The sequence below is a fragment of the Callorhinus ursinus genome, unplaced genomic scaffold, assembly GCF_003265705.2.
Source record: "Callorhinus ursinus isolate GAN/ISIS: 27379988/994484 unplaced genomic scaffold, GSC_fseal_2.0 scaffold2, whole genome shotgun sequence".
Taxonomy (NCBI): Eukaryota; Metazoa; Chordata; class Mammalia; order Carnivora; family Otariidae; genus Callorhinus; species Callorhinus ursinus.
The window spans coordinates 37,528,929-37,552,973 of NW_027397064.1; the positions used below are offsets into that span (position 1 = coordinate 37,528,929).

General features: G+C 35.7%; 1 protein-coding gene across 5 annotated transcripts in view; it reads right to left on the reverse strand.

Moving 5' to 3' along the window:
* The window catches only part of SLC39A10 (solute carrier family 39 member 10), a 132,558-nt gene that overhangs the window by 27,077 nt on the left and 81,436 nt on the right, over positions 1-24,045 (reverse strand). For all 5 annotated transcript variants that reach the window (XM_025894414.2, XM_073880961.1, XM_073880963.1 and 2 more), the window contains 2 exons: positions 11,398-12,422; positions 9,258-9,465 (listed from right to left, as the gene is read on the reverse strand). In XM_025894414.2, coding sequence (XP_025750199.1) covers positions 9,258-9,465; positions 11,398-12,411 — 1,222 coding nt within the window. In that variant the 5' untranslated portion in view covers positions 12,412-12,422. The remainder of the gene's footprint in view (positions 1-9,257; positions 9,466-11,397; positions 12,423-24,045) is intronic.

The following is a 24,045-nucleotide window of genomic DNA, read 5'->3' on the forward strand; positions in this document are numbered from 1 at the left end:
AAACCAACATATATTCTTATAAGCATATTTCTAAAAATCTAATCATTAAGAGTTGAGAGAAAATATGATTCTATTTCCTAATCACAAAAATTATATCTGAAAATGAACATTATTCTAAGCAAATATTTCATTTCTAAAATTTTCATATTAACTTTGGGCTAAAGGTGTTCTGAATGTAATGAAAAGTCCAAGAAACCATATGAAACCATAAACATTTTGCACTATTCTGAGATGACTTAAGAGTCTCAAATGGCTTTTGGTTAATTAGCTAAAACCAAGTTGCCAAAAGACAAATCAACGAAAACTGAATTCGTGAAACATTGATTTGCCAATATGACAGGTGAGCTAAATATACTGTAACTTAAGACCATTCACTGACAGACTGACACATTAAATTACCAAGTGCTTACATAAATAGTTGAGGGAGGGTCTGAGTGCAAAAGGGTGTATGAGTTCATGTGTGCACAAATGAGTACATGTCACATATTACACACTCCCAGGTATAATTTCTTATGTATCAGCTCTGAAATTATCTCTTTCTCATTCACTTGGGAAAGTAAATCTGTGAAATGCTTGAAAGAGAGAAGCCTGTTTTGTGATTAGAAAATCTTTGGCATTTGTGATATCTGACACCTGAAATTCAGAAAATACAAGAAAACATAATCCCACAAAGGAGAAAGCCTTACATAAATCTACCCACCATCAGAGAACTGCCCCCCAGGGTGCCAACCTCAATGTATCTTTGCAGGAATGCCATTTACTTAGAATAAAATGTGAATGATGCCACTTGGGAGTCATTCAGTAAAATGGTATTATATTGAGCTTGGACTGCGGCCCCTCCAAAAGGAGTTGATACATATACATACATGCATGCATATAAACACACACTTTAAAAAAATAATTAATACAAATGCTTTTGGTTTTCTGGTCACAGAGTCAAATGGTTGTCAATAAATTGGTTACTGACCAACAATAAAAGCCAAGAACCAGAAAAGACGATGCTCTTAGATTAAAATTAAATAATTTCTATAACTATGACACCTTATATAACTTTTTTAAAATCAGAGTTTTCTCATTTTTGAGAATGCTTGCTACCTTCAAAAGATCTTTTAATTGATTTAAAAAAATAAAGTATAGGAACTTCCAGTAACATATTTTGTACATAAAACAGGGCACAAGTGGGGCTATTATAATATAGTTTAATTATTCCTCCATATATGCCTTGCCTTGATTGACAGAGTTGGAAATTATAAAAAACAATTTCAAAGATGCCAATTATTCTGCCCCTTTAAAAAGATAATCTTTTCAATTCCTTGCTGACCAGGAGCTACTTAAACTGGCAGTGTCATACTTTATAGATCTAAAGGACTTTAATATACACTGGCATTCCTCAAACTGTGCTCATCTAATTCTCTGGTGGTATTCCAAGAGGAGTGAGAGGAGAATTTAATGATCAGAAAGACTTGGTAATTCTTGGCTAAACAAGTTCCCTGAGAGCCTTTAACAGCTTAATAAGCACTGTGAATCTCTGAAAGGGGAACAGAGTATGCGGCATATTTCTAACTCACTTGATCAAGGAACCTATTAGTACATCTCAATGAACCAGGATCCTACAAAACATGATTTGGAAAATTCTAATGTAGATCAATATCCTTCTACTTTACAGATTTGCATACTGAGGCAGAGAAATGTTAAATGTTAAATAATACAAATTCACACCTACTAGAATGGCTAGTAAATACACACACACACACACACACACACACACACACACACACGTTGGCAAAGATGCAGAGAATCTGAAACCCTAGTACACTGCTGATGGAAAAGTAAAATGATGCAGCCACTGTAGAAATGGTTTGGTAATTCCTCATAAAGCTAAAAGGAATCACTTTATGACAGGAATTCCACTCCTAGGTATATACCCCAAAAGAATTGAAAGCAGAGACTCAGATACTTGTATGCCTGTGTTCATTACAGCATTATTCAAAATAGCCAAAATGTGGAAACAACCAAGTGTCCATCAATGGATGAATGGATTAACAAACTGTGGTATATGCATGCAGTGGAGTATTATTCAGCCATAAAAAGGAATAGAGTTCTAATAGATGCTATAATATGGATGAGCCTTGAAAACTATGCCGAGTGAAATAAACCAGACACAAAAAGACAAATATGATATGATTCCACTTACAAGAACTATCTAGAATAGAATAGTCAAATTTAGAAAAAAAAAAAAGATGAGAAGTTACCAAGGGCTAGGAGGAAAAGGAAATGAAGATGTGTTGCTTAATGGTTACACAGTTTCTGTTTGGGGTGATAAAAAATTTTCGTAGTAGATAGTTTGGGGATGCCTGGCTGGTTCAGTCAGTGGAGCATGAAAGTCTTGATCTTGGAGTTGTTAAAGCCCCGTAATGGGTGCAGAGATTACCTAAAAACAAAATCTTTAAAAAAAAAATAGTTTGATGGTTGCACAAGATTGTTAATGTAGTAAGTGCCACTGATTTGTACATTTCATGGGTTAAAAATGGCAAAACTTAGGTAATTTATATTTTACCATAAAAAAATAGCTAGATAAACTAAAATGGCAAAATAAAAACTGAACCCAAAGTCCTCTCTTAATCCACTATTTTCTCCATTAAATTATAGTATTTTCAGAGAATCTCAGCCAAGTGATTTATTTATCACTTATGTATTTAACTCTTAGAAGTGGCTTCACAGAAAGGAGGATCTATAAGAAAACTACATAAAATCATCAGAATATACTTGTATTTATTTCAGTGTCAACTGAAAATATATGAGAGTAAGATTAAAGTATTTATGTCCCATCTAACATAAATTATCACTTATTTTTGCCAATGCTAAGAAATAAGGGATAAAAAGCTGTATTTTCCATTTCAGAAAAATTAGAAAATTTCCAGGTATTTTCTATAGATTTCCAGGTATTTCTATAGGTTTTCCATCACAACAACTTCATTAGCAAAACAGCTCTACTATCTCTCACAAGTGTATGTTATTATAAATACATGTTTTCTTATACTGATTTACCGTTAATTTTTTAAAAGTAATTTTAGCTTTCCAGCACTGAAATTTTAAGTACGAGTCATTCTCCTCACAATTTGTAAATCTTCTTCAAGGACAATTACAATCCTTTTGACCTATGAGAAGAAACATTGCTTTGATTTTATTGTACTTGAAATATTTTCCCGTGTTATTTAAACACATATTTTTAGTGGTGCCTGGGTGCCTCAGTCAGTTAAGTGTCTGCCTTCGGCTCAGGTTGTAATTTCAGGGTCCTGGGATCGAGCCCTGCATCCAGCTCCCTGCTCAGTGGGGAGCCTGCTTCTCCCTCTCCCTCTGTCCCCTGGCTCGTGCTCTATTCCAAATAAATAAATAAAATCTTTATATTTTTTTTAAAGATTTTATTTATTTATTTGACAGACAGCACAAGTAGGCAGAGCGGCAGGCAGAGGGAGAGGGAGAGGGAGAGGGAGAAGCAGGCTCTCTGCTGAGCAGGGAGCCCGACGTGGGGCTCAATCCCAGGACCCTGGGATCACGACCTGAGCCGAAGGCAGACACTTAACCGACTGAGCCACCTGGGTGCCCCATAAATAAAATCTTTAAAAAAATAAAAACACTTATTTATAGAATTAATAACACTTATATTTACACTTACATAAACTCTACCATAATTCCCTAGTTGTAGAAAACAAGCAATTCAGGTAATAAAATTTTTCTAATTTCTAACCAAATTATTGTGCTTTTAAATCACAACTTGTTTAGTATAAAGCAAACCAAAAAAAAAATCCCAAAACAACAAACAATAAAAGGCATCTTTTCTAAAACTTGTGCAAAAAAATATGCAAACTATTAAATACAACTAACAAATGTTTCCTTTATTTATACCCAAGATACCATATACAATAAAAAACATTAAATGTCTGAAACAAGTTTCACTTATTTTCTGCAAATTAGGTCACTTAAAACGTTAAAGGTCTTCAAGCTTGTTATTCACCAACTCCCTTTCTCATTATCTAGAGAGAAAATGCTTTCTTTTAAAAAGAAGCGCTCATCTGTGGAAACTTTCTAATTAACTCGGTTCAAAGCATGTGCAAGATGGCAGTTTTCTACACTGTTTCAGCATTTTAATTGGCAGAAAATGCTTAGCGGCCTATTCACAACCACACCCACCCCTTGGTAATTAAGCTAGGGTCAACTCTATGACTAAATGAGCCAATCTTGTGAAACAAACGATTTCTACCATACACAGTATATGGCATACTTGGTTTATAGCAGTCTTTGAACAGTAACGAGATAGTGGCTGTGTCACTATAGCAGATTTATATGGAACAAGTTAACCTTTCTTAATGGTGCAGCAGTCATTAAAAATAATTACTAGCAGGGCATTCTCTAACAATTTTAACATCTATCAAGACATAGTTAATTCAAGCTTCATTTCTGACAGTGCTAATAAACACCTGCAAACAACTAATCAATATTCACTATTAGTTATATATTTGTTTCCAAAATAAGTATAATTTCCTCTAAGGCTTTTCAGATTGAATAAACTAATTTTCAATATTATGACTGTCAAGCATCTGTCAACAGCTCTGTTAAAACACATATAGATTATGTCAATATTAAAACAGAAAACTCTGTCATAATCCACAGTTGATGTAAAAACAACTAGAATTTCTAAGAAGCCTTAAAATTAAAAATAGGCTACTAGTTTTAACTGTAGATGCGACAATCCTGTCAGTCAGTTTTTCCATGTAAAGAACAAATGTGTTTTATTTTTAATTTAAGGCAAATAATCTCAGACCTAACTTCCCCTTTTCTACTGCCTCAGTGAGAATTTATAAGCACCTTAGAGACTGTGGCTCTTAAGATGTTTACTCATCTACAAAGATCATTGACCATGAAGCCAGCAAGGGAACATATTTTATCTGTTCAAAGACCAGAATTCAAAGCTACTATGTGGACTCACTTTCTCCGTTTTTACTGATCTTACCTGACTGAATAGGTACTTCCTAACAAGACTATTCTTGGGGGTTTTGTTTTGTTTTACTAATCTATACTTATAGCAATAGTTACTGACACCAACACTTACGTCTACCACTTTGTTGCCTATGTCTGCATTACCTGTCAAAGCACTACCAAATATAACTATATATAACTCTCTGTATCTCCCAGTCACTTATGCTAGCAAAGCAGACTTAAGAACCTTTTTAGCAGGAATGAAGAGGGGCATACAGGTTACAATTACAAGCTTTAGATGGAGAATACTCTAGTTCATATCATGGCTCTGCTAACTGGCCATCTGTGTGACCTTGGACAAGTTCCTTAACTTTTCAAAGCCTCCTTTCCTCAGCAAATAGAAGTAAATAAAAGTGTCCACCTCATGGGTTTAACAAATTAAATATCTTTGTAAAAGTATTTAGAAGAGTACATGGTATGGTTCCAATAAATATAGACTATTTAGACTATTATGATTAATTTATCTTTTCTAAAGTGATTTTCCTATTGCAAAGAAATTAACCAGTAGGTAGGTACCTATGAGACTGACTTTGTTATGTATTGAGAGCATTTCCTTTCACTTGTACTCTTTGAAGCTTTAATGAATATCTCTATCCCAAATAAAACTCTTTTATGTATACTGGACTGTGATATTCTTAAACATGTCTATTTTATTCCTATGCTATGAAAAAATTTTAAATTCTGCCTTTTCAATCTTTTATCTTTTCAGAATCCCATTTTTGGCCCATATTCACACATATCTATTTAGTTACTTTCATTACTATGCAACAATGCCACTCCATCTTGAGCATTTCAACCAGAACTGCCCTCACTGTGATTTTGCACATGATGAAGTTCATGAATCTCATTCTAAGACTTATTATCAAAGTATGCTAAGCTGCCTGATATACAATTCACCCTTGAACAATGTGAGGTTAGGGGACCAACCCCTGCCCCTGCACGTGCAGCCAAAACTTCAAGTACAACTTTTAACTCCCCCCAAATTTAATTATTAATAGCCTACTCTTGACTGGAAGCCTTACCGTTAACATAAACAACACATATTTTGTATATGTGTTATATACTGTATTCTTACAATAATACCTTTTTCTTAATTTCTTCAGTATTTCTAGGCTTCATGGTTCATCTGTGAGTTTTTTCAAATTGTTGCAAATCTTCAAGAAACTTTCCAGTATATTTATTGAAAAATATCTGCATACAAGTGGTACACATGAAGCTCAAATCTGTGTTGTTCAAAGGTCAAATGCATTCATAAGATGATCTTTAAAGACTCATTTTCAACAAGGGTCTTTCCTGGGTTATAACTGAAAGCTTACAGATTAATATTAAGTAATTTATTCATTCAATCAATATGTGAATGCTTTCTTTTTGTTCAAAAGACCCTTTAAGCAACTGAAGTCAAACAAAAAAACAGATAAATCCAATTATGAAAATCCCCCAAGCTCTGTACTGGGATGGAGATATTCAGAGGGTGTCAAGGAAGAGAACTTAATTAAACCTAGGATGGTTAGTAAATTATCCCAGAGGGTCTAACCCTTGAGCTGAATCTTTGAGAAATCATAGTAGTCACTAAAATAGAAAGGTTCAGAATGTGAAAAGGCAGAGATAAATGAGGGAAAAACAGAATGTCTATCATCAGGAGTTTGTTATGGTTAGGGCTGAGAGGAAAGAAAGGAATGGTGGGAGATACGGATGGAGAAGTAGGTAGGCAGGGATCATATCCTAGAAAGCCTGACCAGCCAAGTAAAGCACTCCAAAATTTGAACAATGTAACATAATGCAGTTTCCTAAAATATAGGAGAAAAAAATATAACCAGCACATCACAACAAATCCACATTCTCATAGACATTACTGCTTACAATATAAAAGATATAATGAAAAATACTAGAGATATAATGAAAAATATTAAATAGTATAAAGATACATGGCAAAATTATAAAGGTGATATCCAAATTAACTAAATTTGGAAGATAATAGCATAGTGATTGACTGCCCAGAGGATTTATGACAAACCTTAGGCTTGGTGGGCTCTATCATTTATCTATACCACAGTTTCCATGTCTGTAAGAATAAGAATCATAATTATATGATCCCTCATATAATAATTCAATAGAGTGGGGCGCCTGGGTGGCTCAACTGGTTAAGTGTTGATTTCGGCTCTGGTCATGATCTCAGGGGATCTAGGCCTGAGTCTGGCTCTGCACTCAGTGGGGAGCCTGCTTGAGGATTCTCTCTCTCCCTCTCCCTTTGCCCCTCCACTCGCTTGTATACTCTCTCTCTAAAATACATAAGTAAATCTTTAAACAAAAACAAAAATAATTCAATAGAATACTGATAAATTTAGTGGGGGGGGGGAGGAAGCACACGAAACACTTAGCACATGGATAGCAAAATGGCTAAACTCCCTTGGCTTGAGTCCTAGCACTATCACTGACTAGCTCTGAGATTTTGGGAAAGTTATTAGGAGAACATTCTCCACCTTATATAACTGTTGTGAGAGGTAAAAGTCATTGAGTTTAGAAGAATGCCTGCAATACCTGTTAATTAAGGTATGTTAACTGTCACTAAAAAGAAAAAACTCTGTGTTGGAGAATCTCATTTGCATTTTAGAAAGGGAAGGTTATGAAGTTATTTCAACAATTCAATCAAGAACCAAGTTATGATGGAGTGGATAGAGTCAGAAGGTATTTAAGAGAAGACTCAATTGGACTTGACAACTGATTATGCAAGGGAAAAAAGGAAAAACAAAACCTTAAGGGAAAAAGGTCAAAGATTTTTAGATTTTATTTAAAAAAAAGGAATTGTTATGGCATTTGAGATTCAGTAAGAGGTACAAACTTTTTGTGGAGTAGAAGTTTTGGAAATTTTTTTTCTTTAAATTTTTTTTATTGTTAATATTAATCACCATACATCATTAGTTTTTGATGTAGTGTTCCATGATTCATTGTTTGTGAATAACACCCAGTGCTCCACACAGAACATGCCCTCTTTAATACCCATCACCAGACTAACCCATCCCCCCAACCCCCCTCCCCTCTAGAACCCTCAGTTTGTTTTTCAGAGTCCATCATCTCTCATGGTTCGTCTCCCCCTCTGATTCCCCCCCATTCTTCCCCTCCTATCTTTTTTTTTTTTTCTTAACATATATTGCATTATTTGTTGCAGAGGTACAGATCTGTGATTCAACAGTCTTGCATAATTCACAGCACTCACCATAGCACATACCCTCCCCAAGGGCAAAAATGAACTACTGGGATTTCATCAAGATAAAAAGCTTTTGCACAGCAAAAGAAACAGTCAACAAAACCAAAAGACAACTGACAGAATGAGAGAAGATATTTGCAAATGACATATCAGATAAAGGGCTAGTATCCAAAATCTATAAAGAACTTATCAAACTCAACACCCAAAGAACAAATAATCCAATCAAGAAATGGGCAGAAGACATGAACAGACATTTTTCCAAAGAAGACATCCAAATGGCCAACAGACACATGAAAAAGTGCTCAACATCGCTCGGTATCAGGGAAATCCAAATCAAAACCTCAATGAGATACCACCTCACACCAGTCAGAATGGCTAAAATTAACAAGTCAGGAAGTTTTGGAAATATTAAGTGAGGGATACCTGAATCAAGGTGAACATCAAGGTGGAGCTATCTAGCCAAACTGATATGGTTTAAAAAAAGCCGAGAATTTTGAAAATAGTTTTGTTTTTACTTTTGTTGAAGCTCTCTATAAAATTGCCCATAATGAATTCATTTGCCAATCATTGGCATTTCTGACATTCATAGAGTTTAACCACAATGGCTTCCCTTTTTACTTCCTTATAAACTTAATCTTAGCTTTTCACCAGAGGCACTCAACTCTGCTAAAAAGTTAAGTGATTATAATACCAAATGACTTTAATTGGCAGCCCCATTATTTACATTTGCCCACCAAGAAGAATGCATTTATCACAAATCTATATTTCCTTTTTAATCTAGTTCTCTATCCATAGCAAAACCTTCCTCCATAATCCCAGAAAAGACGAGTACACTGTATTGTTCCTCTTGTCTTCCCCCAATCCTTTCTAAACACTCATATCTAATCCTGACTAAAACATACTAAAAGTCACCAAAAGGAAGACAGTAATTTGGAATTACTTTCTAATTCAATTACATTTTTAAAATAGTGCAGAGACTATTTTGAGGAAAAAAAAAAACTTAAATCTTTCTTACCTGAGGCCCCTATATTTGCCTTATCTTCAGGAACCTGATTTTTATCCTTATTTAAATCTTCAACTAAAAGCTTGTCAAAATGTTCGATACAAAGCCTGCTGTCGATCTGATATAATAAAGCAGGGCAAAGGTATGTAAATAAATCAGGTGAGATTGGAGAATTGGCACCATGACCATAGTATTTTAACAACTGAGTGACGTTCAAACACTGCAAAAAATTGATAAAACAAATTAAGTAAACAAGTATTTTAAGAAGATTAAGCAGAAAAAGAAATTACTGTATAATAAAAAATATTCTAAATGATTTGAAAATAACCTATAATACAGATATCTATTACAAATAAAGCTTTTCATTAAGAATTTATGATAGAAATACATTCGACTTCAATACCCAAGACTTTACATGGACTTTTAACCATTTTCCACTCCAACACATGAAAGATTATGACTTTCTCAATAATTAATAAAAATCACTCACAACTATATTCATAAAGGGTGAAGAGAAAAATCACTTCCCTATTCAAAGTGCAATCATCAATCATTCAAGATTATTAAATAGGCATAGAGTACTTTAACAACTTTATATTAAAGTATACAATAGACATTTTCACTGCCTAAGATACCCCAGAAAAATATTATACTGGGAAACTCTAGCCCAATGCTAAAATTGGAAGATAAAAGCTTCATCCACTGGTACATTTAAGTACAAAACAAAACAAAGCAGAAAACAATGCTGGTGGTTATGGGAGTGAAAATGCAAACAAGTTTGGACCTATCATATAGCAAATATCTAAAATGAAGGTGAAGGAGATAGTAGTGCCTTTTTTCTGCACACATCACATACACTTTGGTTGCATGCTTATTTACTGACTTGCTACCTCACTGTATGATTTTATTTATGGTAAAAAAAAAAAAACAAAAACACAAAATCAAAACATTCAAACAAGAAAAGTTTTCTTCTCGGGTCTTAACATGAGGTACTACTCTATCCAATGCATAGAATATTTCTAGAAATCCTGAGAAAATTCCCAATATGCATCAGACCTGTTAGGATATAAAACAACATGCCTGATACAGGCCCCATAAGTCTGACAGAAAGAGTAACATTAATAACAACATCCAGTTACAATCAACAGAAGATTCTAGGATATTATCTATGGTAGTACATAAATAAAAGCAATTCCTTACAAGTACACTAAGATTCTAAAATATAAGTGATTTTAAATTCTGTGCTGAAAACCAATATCTGATTATTTACACAGGGAAGAAACAAAGATATTTCCATAGATGCAAAATATACTTCAATAATAGAGACAGAAACAGAAGGCTGAGGTCATTTTAGATGGTACTGCTTTTTATACATGTGAACAACAAATCAACAATTTTCCAAACTTTAATAAGAATTAGAATTAAATAAGGATGTTGATATACTTTTAATGAAACAAAAATAAATATGTTTAAGGTAAATAATTTAAAAAAATTGGGAAGGAACCAATCAAATAATAAGTATTCAAAGGAATATGAAAATGTTAAAGGAAAACACACAACCATCCCATTACTAGTGGACTTTCCTATTATTGTAACTTTTTACATTCACCCTACATCTGTCAAAGGCATGAGAAAAGATTAATTTTGAGGAAGTAGGCCCTACAATAAAGTGACATAGAGAAAACAAACCTACCACATACATAAAATAACTGACTTTGGAGCTACATCAATGACTGGGAACCATTCTGTAGTTAATTCATTAAGTAATTATGAAAAAGAAAATGCCTATTTTCCAACAGGACAGGTGAACAAAAAGGGCTTCAACTTTCAAATATCTAGAACCAACTAGCAATAACAAAATGAAAACTAACTTGGGAAGTCAAAACAAGTCATAAGCAAGAAAGTAAAATAAGGAATATATGTTCTAACAACCTTTAAGTATTTAGATTTGAGGAACCCAAGTTTGAGAACAAACACTGAAAGTGAAAATCCAGATAAAAACTTTAATCTGATTTTATTTTAATGAATTTTGTTCAGGAACATTATTGGAAATAAGTTTGAATATGATTATTCTCCACTGTTACTTCTCTTTTTACCTAAAGTGCTCCACAATTATCTGAGAATTATGGAGCAACCATCTCTTTACACCTACCTCATGTTGACGGTCATCTTCATTATGATCTTTGTGAGTAGCAGCTGAATAAATTGCACTTTTTTTAACGTGTGGTGCTTCTCGCTTTCTAGTATGTCGAAGTTCACCTTCATTATCAGGATTAAGATCTTGGTGTCCATGACCAGGATCATGACCATTATGTTCTGGAAGGCGTACATGAGAATGACCTGGGTTATGTACACGATCAGGTTTATGGACCCGATTATGCTCATACTGTTCACCCTGATCATGGCTGGGGGGAAAACCTGGTGTAATAACCTCAGAATTTTCATTACTTTTCTTCCCTTTTCTCTTCCTCTTTCCTTTCGGTAGCTTACTTTCAGACTGTTCCTGTGTTTTATTGGTCTCTGTTGAAGGTTCATGGCTAGGCTCCCCACGCTCACTGTGAGCAATGGAATCATTAGGAAAATGGCGAGTGGTGTTATGATCAAGGTGATGATGCAAACAATGGTGATGACATAAGCGATGACTATGGTCATGCATATGTTTATCATCAGATTTGACAGATACTTCAATTGTCTCTTTCTCTGGATCACACTTATGGTTTCTTTTTGTTGATACACTAGTCACAGTTTGATTTTCTAAATTTAAATGATTGTGGGAATGCTGGTGGTTATGGGAGTGAAAATGCTTTCCCTCTTGAACTGCCAAAATATCTAAGTGAGAAACATGATCGTGGCCAAGATCCTCGTGATTAATCTCAACTACTTTTATCTCTCCAAGGCCCAAGTTTGTTAAAAGTTTCTCCAGACCAAAAAAGGATAATCTTCCATTTTCACCATAACGGTCAAAAAGTTTTTCAATATAATATTTTTTTTCATTTTCAGCATCCAGCACTGAAAATTTGCTTGACTCCGATTCTGTCATTCCACGACGATGTCTGTGATGTTCTTCAGAACCATGGTCATGTTCTTCATGGCAATGGTTGCAGTGATGGAAAATAAATGTCAGCAAACAAATGAGGCAAAATTTTGTGTGCATATGTACCTTCATTTCTATTTTTCCTAAAGGGATTTAAAAAGAGAAGCAAGCATTAGTTCATACTTAGATACATTCAATATAATCATAAACTCTCCAGCAATTGCCAATCCACGAGGCAATTGTTTTACCACATTTCTTTCAGTGCTATAAATCATTCTTTCCTCCTTCAATTCCATATAAAAATGGCCCCTTTTAATTTATCAAAATAATGTACAGCCCTTCATATTAGTACAAATTGCTCATGACTCCATCTATAGACTATCCTGACTCCCTTTAAGCATAACACTTAAGAATTTACTATGTATTTATACAGAAACTGTTGGCTTCCTTCTTATCTGGTCCTTTACAAAAGCTTGCTGATCCTTGTTCTTGAGGTCCTGGTCAGTGCAGTAAGACAAGATGAAATAGAATGGTAAAATGTATAAAAATCAGAAAGAAAGAAACATATCATTATTCACTAACGGGAGGATTGGGTATGTAGAAAATCCAAAAGAATCTATAAGTTAATTTAGTAAAACTGCCATATTAAGGACAACAACCTAAAATCAATTTTATTTCTATATACTAGCAATAATTAGAAAGTGAAATTAGAAAACATTATCATTTACAGTACCAATAGCTAGGAATAAATCTAACAAAAGATGTGCAAGACCAGGGTGCCTGGGTGGCTCAGTCGTTAAGCATCTGCCTTCGGCTCAGGTCATGATCCCAGGGTCCTGGGATAGAGCCCCACATCGGGCTCCCTGCTCAGCGGGAAGCCTGCTTCTCCCTCTCCCACTCCCCTTGCTTGTGTTCCCTCTCTCGCTGTGTGTCTGTCAAAAAAAAAAAAATGTGCAAGATCTTTACATAAATAAAAGATCATATATTACTGAGAGAAATGAAAAGACCTAAATAAATGAATGGCTATATCATGTTCATGACTGGATGTGATATAGATCCAATGTATTATCAATGAAAATCCCAGAAGAAACTGTGAAAATTGATGAAGTATTTTTAATATTTATGTGGAAAAAGGAAAGTCCAAGAATGGTCAAGACATTCATGAAGAACAAGATAGGAGTACTTACTCTACCAGCTACTAAAGACAGTGAGGTATTTGGTGGAAGAAGAAATAAATATACCAAAGAAACAAAACAGAGTCTAAAAATAGTAAACATTCTCTTTTCCTTGGTGCTTGGTCAATTTGATTTCCATTTTTAAGACAAAAATAAATAAAACTTGACCCCTACCTAACACCATATATAAAAATCAATTCAGACAGATTATAAACCTAAAAAACAATAAATGTTAAGGCAATAAAGTGTCCCAAACTGTGCCATTCAATATTGTAGCCACTACCCATATATGGCTGCTCAAATTTAAACTAACCACATTTAAAATTCAGTTTCTCAATCACCTTAGCTACATTTTAAATGCTCAACAGACACTTTCAGCTCATGGCTACTATACCGGACAGTGTAAATATAGAATATGTCCATCATCACAGAAAGTTCTATTCGACAGCACACTTCTAGAATACAGAAATGCACATGAGTCAATTAATTTTAAAATGCTCTAGAATAAACAGGTCAAAGTCATTTTCATGTATTTTATTTAACTCACTATAAATGCAAAATATTATCATTTCAACATGTAATAAATATAAAAGTATAAAAACTATTAGATTTTTACATTCTTTTTTAATACTATTTCGTTGAAACCCAGCATGTATTTTACACTTACAGGACATCTTAGTTCAGACTAACCACACTTCAAGTGCTCAATAACCACACGTGGCTAAGAGCTACTACACTGAAAAGTGTAGATCTGGAAGATTTGGGAGACTAGCTTCAAGACGTTCAAAATAGAACATAAAAAACATAAAGGGAAACTGATAAAGTATACTACAATTAAAATTAAGGAATTTCTGTTCATCAGGAGATATCATTAAGAGATTAAAAAGGCAAGGGGCCCCTGGGTGGCTCAGCTGGTTGAGCGTCCAACTCTTGGTTTCAACTCGGGCCATGATCTCAGGGTTGTGAGGTGGAACCCCGTGTTGAGCACTGGGCTCAGCGGGAGTCTGGTTCCCATCTCCCTCTTTCTCTGCCTCTCCCCACCGATCGATTGTACACTCTCTCTAATTTTTTTTTTAAAACAAAAGGGCAAGCCACAGATCTTTAAAACAAAAATGGGGGAGAGGGGCATCTGGCTGGCTCAGTAGGTAGAGCATGTGACTCTTGATATTGGGGTTGTGGGTTCGAGCCCCACGTTGGGTACAGAGATTACTTAAAAATAAAATCTGAAAAAAAAAAAAAAGGCAAGCCACAGACTGAGAAAAGATTACAATATTACCAGTCAAAAATACATAAGGAATTTCTACAAGGCAATATGAAAATTATGAGATAATTCAATGGAGAAATGGACAGGAAGTCTGAACAGACACTTCATAAGAAAATAGCGAAATTACTAAGCATATGAAGAGTCTCAACCTCAACAGTTACCACAGAAATATAAATTAAAATCACAGTTAGGTACTACTATATACCCACCAGAATGAATAAAATACAAAAGATGGAGGTTAAGAATATGGAGTTAACTCAAATTTGAATGCACTACTGGTGGGACTGACCATACACTGGTATCTTTTGGAAAAATGTTTGACAGGATCTCCCAGAAGCTGAACATAAGCATATCCACTCACACAGCAATTCTAATCCTGGGTATATGTTCAACAGAAATGCATGCACAGTGACACCAAAAGACACGAACATGAAAGTTAGCACAATCATCATTCATCATAGCTTAAAACAGGAAAAAAGGCCAAATGTTCATCAAATGTCGAATGGACAAACAGAATAATCTTACAATGGAATATGACATAGGAATGAAAATGAAATTATGGCTTCATATATCAACACAAACAAATCTCATAGACTGTGCAAAAGATGGCAAACATTAGACTGTGCAAAAGATAGCAAACACTAAAGAGAACACCCTAGACAGAGCATATAATAAGCAATATGTATTTATATAAAGTTAAAAATGGGTAAAACTAAACCAAAATAACAATGACTTTTTTAAAAATATTTTAAGTAATCTCTACACCCAACATGGGGCTTGAACTCACAACCCTGAGATCAAGAGTCACATGCTCTTCCCGACTGAGCCAGCCAGGTGCCCCAATGATGACTTTTTGAAAAGATGGTAGAGGGTAATAATTGGAATTGGATAGTGAAGTAACATTCTTTTCTGAGTAATGGTTACACAAATATGTCTACTTTGTGATAATTCATTGTATTTATACTCTGTGTACTTTTCTATATACATACTGTATTTCAATGACAAAGCTATTTTTTTATTTCTTTAAAGATCTGAGAAAGAGCGCACGCACATGAGAGCATGAGCAGGGGGAAGGGGCAGAAGGAGAGGGAGAAACAGACCCCCACTGAGCAGGGAGCCTGATGCCCAACTTGATCCCTCCTGGGATCATGACCCGAGTCAAAGGCAGACACTTAACTGACTGAGCCACCGAAGCAGCCAGTGAAAAAGTTTTTTAAAAATAAAATTTTCGGGGCATCTGTGTGGCTCAGTTGTTGAGCGTCTGCCTTCGGCTTGGGTCATGATCCTGGGGTCCTGGAATCGAGCCCCACGTCGGGCTCCCTGCTCGGTGGGAAGCCTGCTTCTCCCTCTCCCATTCCTCCTGCTTGTGTTCCCTCTCTCACTGTGTCTCTGTCAAATAAATAAAATCTTTAAAAAAAATATAAAAATAAAAAATAAATTTTTCAGTGAAAACCAGTTAGAAAATGTAATTAACAAAAATTATAAGGCTTCTAGAAATAAATAGAACAAGGCCATTTAAAAAAAGAAATGTATAAGATATTACTGAAAGACAGTAAAGAACTACAAAAACTAGAGAGATACCACCTACTTGGAGGAGATACATGGTATATAAAGTCTTCCCAAGTGTACAAATTTAATTCAGTGTCAATTAAAATCCTAGTGGCTGTTTTGGTAAGACTGCACAAACTTATCCAAAAATTCACATGAAGAGGAAAAATCCAAAGACAATAATAATACAATTTGAAAGATTAGCAAGGTAACAAAGACTTTTTTATAAAGTTACATTAACAAAAATAATACAGAACTGGCACAGGAACAAATACACAAGAGGAGACCAGAATTCAGAAAGAAAATCAATACTGATTGTGAACAAGCGGTTTTTCCTCCCACCATGCACAAATATCAACTCCAAAACGAATAAAGACCTAAATGGGAAGAGTAAAATTCTTTACAAGTTGTAGAAGAAAATTCAGGAAAATATTAGGACTTTAGGGAAAGATTTTTCAGATAAGACACAGAAAGCACAAACCTTTAAAGAAAATTTTAATTAAGTTCTTTAAATATTACTTTACAATAAAGAACACCATAGACAAAGCATATTACAAGCCATAAACTAGAAGATCTTTGCAATGTGTATATGTAAACAATGCATATTAAAGATCAGTACCCAGAATATATAACATAAATATCAATATGGAAAAAACTCCAATACTGCATAGACAACTATACAAATGATCTAAAGAGGACAGGGGCCCCTGGGTGGCTCAGTCGGTTGAGCAACCAAATCTTGGTTTCCACTCAGGTAGTGATCTCAGGGTTGTGAGATTGGGCTCCACGCTCAGCGGGGAGTCTGCTTCTCTCTCCCTCTGCCCCTCCCACTGCTAAAGTGCTCTCCCTCTCTTGCTCTCTAAAATAATAAATAAATCTTAAAAAAAAAGGACAGCTGGTTGAAAAGTAACATAATTATTAACATAGATAATGCACCAAGACATTAATAAACAAAAATACCTGACAAGATGTGTTAAGCAAAGATCTAATGTAGAGAAGTAGAAACTACTGCACACTGCTGATGGGAGTATATGTTATAGGTACAATCGTTTTGGGAAGCAATTTGGTATCTACTAAAAGTGAATGTGAATATACTCTACAGCTGTAAAATTCCACTTCTATCAATGCATCTATCCTAGAGAAACTTTTGCACTCAGACACAGGAGACAAACTCAAGAATCGTTATTGCAGTATTTTTATTTTTTCTTAAATGTTAGCTACCTTGTACAGGATACTTTGGTTTGTAAATACCAGAACACTAGAAGAAAATTTCACATAAAAAAAGTTGGAAAAATGGGTGGTTCTAGGATAACTGCATGATCAAAAAAACCCCAGCCTCTCAGATTTTTCCCCTCAGTCTCAAGGAACTGCTGTTGCTACAACCATTCTGTCCTTACACAACTATATCCAAAGCTGGAGGATTTATCTTCATGCCTCTTTAATGAAAGAAAAAAAAAAAAGATTTTATTTATTTGAGAATGAGCAAGAGACAGAGAGAAGAGAGAGAGCAGGGGGAGGGGCAGAGGGAGAGGGAGAAGCAGACTCCCCACTGAGCAGGGAGCCTGATATGGGGCTCAATCGCAGGACTCCGGGATCATGACCCAAGCCAAAGGCAGACGCTTAACCAACTAAACCCCCTAGGTGCCCCTCTTCATGCTTCTTCTTACCCAGGAGAAAAATCTTTCCCTAAAGTCTCTCCCAGATTTCTCTTTACATATATTAGAGCAGGACTGTACTACATACTCATACCAAAACCAATCACTGGTAAAGGAAGAAATTACCATGACTGGCTTAGACAGATAGATATTCATTCCCTTGGAAATGGAAAGAAGCTATCTCTCCTACATATATGAGAGAGGAAGTAGTCACAGAACATGGGGGCTTAACAGCAAGGAAAAATGAGGTAAAGAAGGAATGGCAATCAATTATGTAAACAAGTGACTGCCACAAACTTACATGCCCATCAGTGGAAGAATGGATAAAATAAATGTGGTATATTTATGTAATTAAAAATTACACTGCAGTTATAAATGTATGACTATGAAGGAATATATACCAAGCACAAATCTCAGAAACAATTTAAGAAGCACAAAAAAGATACATGTCCTATCACTTAAACACAATTAAAAATATGCAAAACATTTTACTTTTGGGACATATTTATAGACAGGCAGCAGGAATCTAACATGGGGATGATTACATTCTGGAATGATTACTTTTCAGGAAGAAAAGAAGAGTCTGACAGTGGAGGGTGGTATACACATTTAACTGCATCTGCGGTGTTTTATTTCTTAAAAAGGGGGGAGTCTGAAGTATTACGACAAATCACTTAGTATTTGTTAGAGCAGCATAATGGGATCAGGTTATATTTTTCTATGTATTCTTAAGTTTGAAAAGATATTACCTAACCTCTCTCCGTGATTAATCAAGGTCTGGTTGTAGGAGCAGCAGAAGCAGCTTCACAGTCACCGTGGAACTTGTTAGAAATACAAATTCTTGCACCTCACCCAGACCTACTGCATCAGGAACACTGGCAGTAGAGCTTGACAATGTTTTATCCAGTCTCTGAGTCAGATAGCTAACGTTTGAGAACCATAATCAATACAAATAAATCACTCTCATTTGTTTAAAATGATACTTTAGTCAACTGAATGTTATGATTCCCCAAATAAATTAGGTAGAATTATTATGTGACAAATGTGGCTTAAGAATTTTTAAAAAACCAAATAGTCTATAATGTTTTCTAATTCCAAAGCTACATTAAGTTTGAGGTTTTGGTTTTTTAATCCAAACACTGCAGTTTCTTTTTTTTTTTTTTTTAAGATTTTATTTATTTATTTGACAGAGAGAGACACAGTGAGAGAGGGAACACCAGCAGGGGGAGAGGGAGAGGAAGCAGCAGGCTTCCCACAGAGCCGGGAGCCCGTTGTGGGGCTCGATCCCAGGACCCTAGGATCATGACCTGAGCCGAAGGCAGACGCCTAACAACTGAGCCACCCAGGCGCCCAACACTGCAGTTTCTTATACAGCCTCATGGATAAAGTCACCATTTAAAATATATTAATTTTACTTGTACACTAATGAAGATGAAAGAGCACGGAAAATTATGGAATCACTATTAAGCAGAAAGAGGACAGTTACACTCCCTGCAGTTTACCTTGATTTTCCACTAGAGGATGCTAGTGAAAGAGAAAATTCTCAGTGATTGTTGCTCCACTCATCTGATATGTAAATGTCCTGTGGTTTATTCAGTGCACATTATCTCACTGTCAAATGAAAAGGTACCAGTGGTGGAAATAAAACATACATATATGTTGATCAGGCAACAAATAATTGACCCCATAGGTAGTCAAACGAGTTCTATGCCCAAAGCGCAGCAAAGCCAATCACTGAGACACTCACTGTGCATCAAGGGAGGGTTTATTGGAGAGGCAGTCAGACAAGGAGACAAGGAGATGGGAGAGCAAGCCTCAAATCTGCCTCCCCCAAGGAGGAGACAGAGATGTTTCAAGGCAAACATAAAAAAAAGGTCTGGGTAAAAAGCTGCAGCTGCACTTATTAGTCCTATTAATCTTTGGTCATCTGTTTCAAACCCCACTGTCTTTTGATCATTCCTCATTCTTGAGGGAATTGGGACCGTAACCGCTCTAGTTACTTCTAGATGAAATGGGAAGAAGATTGGAGTTAGAAGGCTAGAACTTTCTGCACTTTTAGAAACATTCTTTAGTTCCAACATACGAACTGAAACACAGCATTCTACATTATCAAGATTTTTGTACTCTCATTCCCCTAGGAAATATTCATATCTACAAACAAAATGTAACCTGAGGATGCACATAGCACTCCTGTTAATTCAGGAGGATCAATACTTTCATTCTGCAGAATCACTGAAACTATCATTTGAAACCAAGAAGTATGGTTAATTGGATGACTTGATTAACCTGACTCTAAACTTACGGAGTACATCAAATTAGACGAAGGAAAGGTTACAGGCATTACTACTGGGTTGCTGCGGTTGTACTCTGAACCAGGGTCAGACTGACATATCCAACAGTGAGAAAGACTGCTAGCCTTGGCCAACGTTGGCAAAATCCTAATGGTAGATTATCTTTTCAAGCTTGAGAGGCTGCCAACTATAGAAAAACTATAAGTATTGATTGATTTCTTTGGACCAGCTCTCCTAGTTTTAGGTCCATCAGAGGCTCACTGATCCAAGCAGGATTCTTTTTGATGCTCTCCTTGCTGACAGGGTATAGGGAACCTGTGGATTCTTATGGAACCAGCTTCATCTGAATGTGGTGAATCCATGGCTTAACTCCCTTTAGTCTCACTGAAGAATGGGTGGTCAACAGCACCACAGAAGGTCGTGTCCAACGAGGTTGGAGTTGGTCCTCTGGATGCTTGCTCTTCCAGGTCTTTAATAACACCAAGTCTTCAGGATTCAGAGTGTAAGGGCACGTCTGTGGGGTACACATCAACCTGTTGGAAGCAAACTTATGTATAGCAGTTAAGTATTTCCCAAAGACTGAACATCCAATTCCCTAACATGAGCCCCATCAGGAACTCCTAAGTCATGAAAAGCATGCAGAAAGGGTCTTCCATAGAATATTTCATAGGGGCTTAAATCAAGCTTATTGCTATGGGCACTTACTCAAAGCAAGGCAACCAGCAAGGTTTTTTTTTCCCCCAAGTTAAATTAGTTTCTTTGTAAATTTTTGCCTAAGTTCTTCTAAGCATATGGTTCATTTTTGTCCATTTTCCCAGATGACTGGGGTCTGCGTGGTTTGGTGCCCCTAAGTGGTATACCTTCTAGAACTGGTGGGAGCCCAGTCTCAGGACTGTTTTTACCACAAATGTCACATTTTTTTTTACTATCTTTTTGACAGTTCTCTGAAGACTGGGACTGACAATATGCTTCCAGATCCACCAGAAAGTAATCTCACCCATCTGGGGTGCTTTGGTGAATACAACTAATTGTTTTTTCCACAAGATATTCTGGGATAAGGATTATCCCTTGTTCATTGTATTTCCAGCTGGCTCTAGCTAGTGCCAGTAATGTGTCCAAAAGCCCATTCTTCAGCTCTTCTTAGGTTTTCAGTGGAATACTGGGGTTGATATTTAGTTAAGTCTGTCTGGTACTAAAGCCACTACACAGGGTTTTAGAGTCTTTGTATGGGCTGCCAACTTGGCGGTCTGAGGTGCCCTCCTGTTCCCTTGAGCAATCAAGCAGTCTGATTTCTGGTAATCTTGGCAATGAATAATAACTGATGGGTCACCACTGCATCCAGAGCTCTTCTTTATCCTTGGTCCATAAAACTAGTTCTGTGAACATCATAAGGTCTGGATTTTCCAATGGCAGATCCGTAAAATGAAGACAGCTGGAATAAAATTGTTCAATTATCTGTATGTCTCTGGTGATCTTTGAGTGGCCCATATAGCAACAGGCATGGGCTATTGTGGCAAGTTTCTCTGAAGTTTATCTCAAGGTGTCTAGCTCCAGTTTGCAGGGCTTCAAGGAAAAAAGGAAGTTTTAATTCTCAATGATTCCAAGTCAAGAGAAAAGGAGAAAATTAGAAACCTCAGTTTGTAAAGTCTTGGCCAGATATCTGAGAAAACTAGAAGAATTCAGGATATAGACCAGTTTTACAGAACAACAACTAATACTTAAAAGACAGTTCATCAGAAATGGAATCTAACATCTACCAATGTGTACTACTGAAACATAACTTCTCTCTGAAATCGCCCTCATTTCCACCAAAACTAGTGCAGTTTTCCCGTTAGTTCTGGAAATTCCTGGTTTAGTTTTAGGATTTTAAAGGTATCAGGTATTTGCCATTACAATGCAATTGACAAGGAAATTCTGTGACACATACTTCAATAATAAGAATTATAAGTGATGACATCATATGAGGATATAGCAAAACCTTAAGAATTTTATGTAATTTCTGTAACAGCTATTGCATTCACCTATACAATATAACCTAAGAAGGTTTACTATCATTTATTTGACAATGTTCCCCATGTAATTTGATATATCAAATTAGCCTCATTAGTCAAAAAAGACTTCACTTAGAAGTTGAATTTGGGAAGTCTGTCAGAAATATCAGAAGGCTTTAAAGAACACGCTTAAATAGCATTACAGATCATTACAAAACTTAGTATTTAATTATCTCTTTAGCCAAGGTGGCAGTAAGAGATTCTAAAGGCAAATACAGAGGGTTTTTTCTATGCAGATTAAAGATAAAAACCTTTGGTTACAATTTAGACAAATAATCTAAGAAACTGTTATTTTTAACAGAGAGAAAAACCAAATTCCAATTTTTTTTAAAGATTTTATTTATTTGACAAAGAGAATGAGCACAAGGCAGACACTTAACTGACTGAGCCACCCAGGCGCCCCCCAAATTCCAATCTTATACTGGGGTACTTCTGATATTAAAACTCATTCATTTCAATAAAATTTTTTAAAAAATTTTTGCAGTCCCTCCTTTTTTCCTATCACCTCCCATGTTGATATATACTTAGTAAGACAAGGACACCAAGGCACTGCATGGATTGGGAGCTCTTGTCATGGATACTGTGATGTGCGGATCAGAATCTCCATCAGGAAAGAAGGCTCTCAGGGCAGGAACACTGACAACAGTTCTCACCTCTCGAAGGCTATTGGGGATTGCACTGACTGAAGACAGCTGCCTTGCCAAGAGCATGCTCTCTTCCCAGGTGGTCACATCCACTGACTGTTCAATTTGTGGGTATAAAAGTCCAGCCCTTCTGCCACAATTCAGGATGGTTCTAAGGGCAATCCAACTTCGGAACTTAGAAATCAGCTAAGGCTTCTGTTGATGCTCTATCAATGCTCAACTTCTGCCTAATCCTGCTCTCCTCTCTTCCTTCTCTTCCCCACATGTTGACCACTTGCTAATAAACTTTCTTTACATACTAATCTCCATAATCTTAATCCCAACTGTGTACAAAATTCCTTTCCAAAGATTCCCTTCTCACAAACCTTCTACAACTTTCCTTTTTATTCAGATTTTGTCCCAGGATTTTCCTTTTTAAATAACGAGTCTCATTTTCCCTGCATACAGAATTGTTTCCAGTAGTCTTAATTATATTTATTAGAATTCTTTCTAAGGCTTTTTTTCTTCTTTACTGACAAATTTTCCAACAGAAATAACATGAGCCTACCTCACTTCTGGTAAACACAGGCAGAACAAAAGTTCTACATCTAATGCTGACAACTCTAAAGACATGCCTATTTTAATTAAACCAACAACCTTAAATTATCTTTAATACTGAATATTTTCCCAGATCACATGGACTTGAAAACCACTTGGGTTAGTTTTCTATTTTGGATTTTAGAATGCCCAATTCATACAAGTGTTCGCCTAAGAACCAACTAACTTGAGTTTTTTTTACAAATTAATTTTATAATTATTAACCATCTGGAGGGATAGAAAATATCTCACATTTACAACATACATGGACACACATACAAATACACAAATAAGATACAAACAAAATCTTCACTAAATATCTTCCTTTTATAAAAAAAAAATCTAGGGGCACTTGGCTGGCTCGGCTGGGAGAGCATGCTACTCTTAATCTCAGAATTGTGAATTCGATCTCCACTTTGGGTATAGAGATTACTTTAAAAAAATAATAATTAAAAAAAAATCTAACTGAAAGATGGTATAATTTATGGATCTGTTTATCATTTTTCTCTGAAGTCTAATAAATATTGTGGCCAAGCAGTGTTACAAAAAGAGGTGATTTTTT